Consider the following 5396-nt stretch of genomic DNA (forward strand, 5'->3'; position numbering starts at 1 on the left):
CCTTGGGTCTGTGACAGCAGAAAGCTCCTCGGTGCATGAGGAATGCTCTACTACAGTGCTGTGCAACCTCCAGCCCACGGGGATGTAAGGACCCTGCAGGTTGGATGACACTGTCCCATGCACCAGATCCTGTTGGCACATGGGGGCTGTACCAAGGCCAGATCCAGCACATGGGGTTGTGCTGGTGTGCCAGGTGGCACCCACGAACTAACTGCATACCAACCTATGAGGCCAGAAAGTTGAGCACCACTGCTCCGATTACCTTCTGGCTCCTTTGAATGGTCACAATGGCAGAAATGTCTAGAATGCATCAAGGATTCTGGCCCAGAGTCCATGAAATCAGGAAGGAAAGCTGGTAGAGTGCAGTTGCAGGAGGACCAAAAACTAGTAGAACAATGCAAAGGGCATAGTTACAATTATCACAGCTCTGGAGCTGATGGATTCCATGTAAAGAGCTGCTTCATATTTTCACATATTTCTTGATAATACAAAAAAATGTGATTAAAACCCCTAAGAAGTCTCACATTGAAGATAAAGGATGAAAAAAAAAATCACATTTTCACATTAATAAATTTCTCTATGCACAAATAGTTTAAAATGTTTATCTTAACAACTTAAAATTAACCAAAATAAGATGAAGAAACTAAAAGTGTGAATGGCTGACAGTAACTGTTTTTTAATAAATAATAGGCTTGTAACAGCACAGCAGAAGCTTTTCTGCTATAAAGATGAGAGGTTGTAAGTGAAAGAAAAAACCTTTTTGCTGGGATTTTTAAAAAACAAAACAAGTCTACGTGCCTTGATGCAGCCTGGTTTAGGTAAGAGGTTACAATCCTTCAGCTATACCTGAACAGGCCTCACTGACTCCTGATTGCAAGATCTGGGTTGAGGTCCCAGAATCCCATCCACATGTAATATCCTCTGCAGGCTGTTGAGCTCAATTCTGCTTTCTGAAACAGAGGCCAAGATTGCCTGCTTACTGCCAAACTTCCCAGAGTGTGATAATATAACAAATTCATCTGACTTTGCCAAAAGTGTTTATGCTGATGTGGATGCTATTGGCAACAGTGATTACAGGTGACGGAAATCCGGTGACAATTTTTGTATGTTTACATTTCACCATCTTGTTTTTCATTTTGATTTAAAAAAAAAAAAAAGCAACACCCCCATTCAGTAATACTGAAAAATTTCCTGATGCATTAATTAGGCTCATAAGGCACTGGCTCAGGTAACAAGCACACAAATTTCAAACACTAAATTTCACTGTTTACATTTTTTGAAGGCCATAGTCCTGAAGGAAACAGTACATCTGTTTATTACACATTAAACCTCGAGGCATCTGTCAAATCTCTATAATAGGGGTTTTCAACCTTTTTGGATCAATATAGCCCTGGCGGCCGAACGCCAGGCAGCGTACTCCTGGTGGCCAGATGTCGCACAGGCACCACCTGGCCGGCCAGGGAGCAGCAGAGGGGAGCAGCTGGCGCACAGCTGGATGCGGAGCAGGGCAGGGGGGAGGGGCTGGCACATGATCGGATGCAGTGGGGGCAGGGGGGCACACAGCTGAATGTGGAGCGACAGCTGCTGTGTGCAAGCTTCCTCCTCCCCCCACATCCGGCTGGGCAGGCAGCACCTGTGTGGCAGCATGGGACTGTGCATGGCAGCGGTCCATCCCCGCCCGCATGTACCCCCTAGGGCCTTCTCAAGTACCTCCAGGGGTACGCATGCCCCTGGTTGACAATCCCTGCTCTATAACATACTACTGAAATGCACACAGCACAGAATTTGTCCCCTGAGCTCATTAGGCATACAATGCAATAGTTATACCACAAGTTTTCAAACGTAGTTTTATTTCACTGATCTATATATATTCTTTACATACATTTTAAAACAGCATAGTTCAAACATTTATCACAATACATTACTTAAAACATTTTAAAGATATGTTCCTTTATAAAAGGTTTAACACAATGGAAGATCAGTCAAGAAAAATTTACACCAAAAGTCAGCATGTTTCTCGATAAATAGAATACTGCAAAGCCCTACACCTTGCATGAGCACAAGTATTCATCACAATACTTTAAGAGACTCTGTTTTAAATAAGTGGACTCAATTTTTGTTCAGATGATGCAAGTTTCTATCACAACACTGATCCATTAACTCTTTGTGCTTTTCAAATGACAAACATTTTACAGAAATAAAAATTCCTTAAACAGCAGGTGATAGAAAGTGAGTGAAAGAACATTTGTCTCCCATTCCAGTAGTGGCATCAAAGTTCACAGAAATTTTCATTAGGGCCAAATGCAGTAAGTCCCGTTTATTACTTCCTCTTTTTTGTCTGCTCCCCAGTGTCTAGTTTGCGTTTTTTAGCAGAAGCTGGTTCATCCTTTTCATCATCTTTAAATAAAAGACAGCATTAATCAACGCAGGCAAATATGCAAACTCAAGCTGGCAAGTTCAATATCTTTTGTCATATATCCTTATCATCCTGCCAAAAAAGCCATATTTTACCATATTTGGAGGCTGCCAAAATAAAGGAGCTGTTGATAACACCCTCATTCTTCGAATGTACTAAAGTCACAAAGAAGAGCACAAAAGTCACACAAACATATTCTTTGTATTAATTCTTTGTATTATCAGAGTGCCTAGGGGTCAAATCAAAATAGGATCCCATTTTGCTAGACACTGAAGAGAGTCCTTGCTCCAAGAACCTCCTATTTTAAATAGACAAAGGGTAGAAATGGAAACAGACAAGCAGACTCTGATCATTTACAAGTGGCATTCAGTTCATTTCACTTCTTAAAATTTTTGACTGGGGATTCATTAGGAGGGATGAAGGAAGACAAGGTAGGAGGAAGAGAAAGAAAGAGGGAGACATGAAGGGCAGGTGGGGGAAAGAGTGGAAACAAAAAGAGCCATCAGTATGTGGGAGGTAAAGTCCAGAGTGACAGACTGAAGTAAGCAGTCTAATGACATCTCTAGATGATGTTCCCTTTGTCAAAGGTCTCAGTGAGAAAACTGAAAATGCTCCACAGATACCTGAAATTCTATCAGAGCCGTTTCAAAAGAATAGTTTCCTAGTCTTAGCACCATTCTCTACAGTTTGTCATAAGCTAGCTTTATTTTCATGCAAAAGGCAAATATCCTCATATTCAGCCAAATTTAAAATACTTCAACCAATCCCTGCTCCACTCTATTTTCTGAATTCTTACAGACCTAGCCATCAGTGCTTACACCAAGACATTTGGGTGGAAGAGCATACTCTTACTGCTTTGTTTTGTATTTTTTTTTAAAGTCTTGACAGTATAAACCCTCAATCCAAACTTTAAGATGAACAGAAAAGGATTACAGATAAAATATGGAAATAAAAGTTCTCCAGCATCTGTTCTCATTTCCTAGTTCTGCTAATGGTATCAGGAATCCAAGTGCCTTTTTGGCAGCCTCAGTTCAGGCCCAGAGAGACAGGATGCACATGGAGGCAACACCATCCATCTACCCTTGCAAATACTCCTCAGCCAGCATAATTTTAGAGAGGAAGAGGGAAGTAGTGAGGCAACCAGATATGACTGCTCTAAAGAGACTGGTACAGGGGGAGGAGGAAAAACATCCCACCAGTGCCCTTGCTCGAAGATTTCTGTAGCAGAGCTTACTTGTCTACACCACCTTTAATATATCTTGCTTTTCAGAACAAATGCCGTTACTATGCAGAACCACACATCCTGATGCGACTGTGGAAAGCACGACCATGTTATAACGTGACAACACAAGGAGAAAATAGCAATGTAAGGCAGACCACCCTTGTCAGTGATGTAGAAAGAAGTAGTAAGCCACATCAATGACGTGTTAGAGCAGCAGATTTTTAATAGACTGTCCTGAATTCTTTGGCCATCAATGGTTTCAAGTCCCAATCTGTGAAATTTTGGTCCTTAACTCTGCAGGCAATTGTACAAGCATCCAACTCCTTTACAGTCCTTTACATAATAATATGCTAGATTATTATGGTTGTCTTATCTTCCCCATGATAAAACTGCAATCTGAATGATAAAGCTTAATATGATAAAAACATTAAATCTAATACAAGAGAAGCTTCAGGATTTTGGTACAGAATCTGAGCAGAACACCACTGAAACCTCCACCCAGCCACGGAGAAGCAATCAACACAGTACAACACCCAGGATTTTAACTATGAAAAAGCTTACAGATTAGCATAAGATTGCTTAGGAAAAAAAAGATATTATCCTGATATATTTTTATCTTAATAGCTATTCAGAAAGCTGATTCAAATCATGATAATCTTTTAGTTGACTAGAAGGATTATTTTTACTGGACTTTCATATGCAATTCTTTATCTTCTTAGGCCTTTGACAAACAATTTAGTATTTTAAATATATATTAGAGATAGCCTTTCATAGGATCCAGGGGCAGTGGGGGGGGGGCGCGCAACGGAGGAAATTCAAACTTAAAAGCATAATGCAGGAGTCACAGAACCACTAATTTTGGGGCCTTTTACCAGGTTATGCGATTACCTGATCCTGCCAGCTCTTGTTCCTCTTCTGGTAAGAATTTCACTTTATTGGTCTGCTGTGGAGCATCATCACCATTGTCCTCATAAATATTAGACCACTTTATTGCCATATCCAGCTCAGGAGGGGGAGGTGCCTTCTTTTCGGTGATGCTGTAGGTCTCGGGTGGGGGCACTGCATTGGTCTTCCACACCTTGAACTCCTTAGGAGGCTGTGGAAGTGAACACAAGATGCCATTTACTGGGCCACAGAATCAGAGAAGCAGGCCTGGAAGAGACATCCCCTCCAGAGGTCCCCAGCCCTGTCCAACCCATCACCTGAGCTCCACGTACCACTACTGTCACCCCACAACAGACCCAACGCCCAGGCAGGCCAAGCAAGGGGAACCGCAGCAGCCCCTGTCCTGCTTCTATGAAGCGCTGCCAATACATGCTGGAGAGGTCCTGGGTAGAGGCCGTACCCACCGCTGCCCCCGCTCCCTACCCGTCTGATCGCGGGAGAAAACTCCCTGACCCCGGTCAGGACAAGCCCCTCCAGCGGCAGCCTCTGGCACCGGCACAGCCCGAGGGAGGCTCAGGAACCAGGAGATACACGGGGCAGGCGGCGGGGGCAGCACAGGCCCGGGGGGCGCCACTTCCTCCGTCACGAGCGGGCCGAGAGGGGTGTCGGCCGAGCCTGCCCAGGGCTTTCCCCACCCCTGCCCCGGCCCCGCACCTCCTCGGGCGCGCGCAGCACGCGGCGGTCCCAGTCGATGTGGCGCTGCAGCGGGTTGCTGAGGAAGGCGGGCGGCTGCGACACCTTCCGGAACAGCTCGTCGGGCGGCGGCAGGCGCGGCCTCCGCCCCGGGCTCCCGCCGCCCAGCCTCGGCCCCTC

At 44.5% G+C, this 5396-nt stretch overlaps 1 protein-coding gene across 1 annotated transcript in view; it reads right to left on the bottom strand.

Moving 5' to 3' along the window:
- Nucleotides 1–1829: 1829 nt before the first annotated feature.
- CUNH1orf52 (chromosome unknown C1orf52 homolog) overlaps nt 1830–5396 on the bottom strand; it is a 10775-nt gene continuing 7208 nt past the window's right edge. Inside the window, exons 2-4 of the mRNA XM_019528333.1 lie at nt 5238–5393; nt 4527–4734; nt 1830–2397 (exon numbers count right to left, since the gene is read on the bottom strand). Of these exons, the coding sequence (XP_019383878.1) occupies nt 2321–2397; nt 4527–4734; nt 5238–5393 (441 nt within the window). The 3' untranslated portion in view covers nt 1830–2320. The remainder of the gene's footprint in view (nt 2398–4526; nt 4735–5237; nt 5394–5396) is intronic.

Source organism: Gavialis gangeticus, unplaced genomic scaffold (genome assembly GCF_001723915.1).
Source record: "Gavialis gangeticus isolate Ggan-Ray unplaced genomic scaffold, GavGan_comp1, whole genome shotgun sequence".
NCBI lineage: Eukaryota > Metazoa > Chordata > Crocodylia > Gavialidae > Gavialis > Gavialis gangeticus.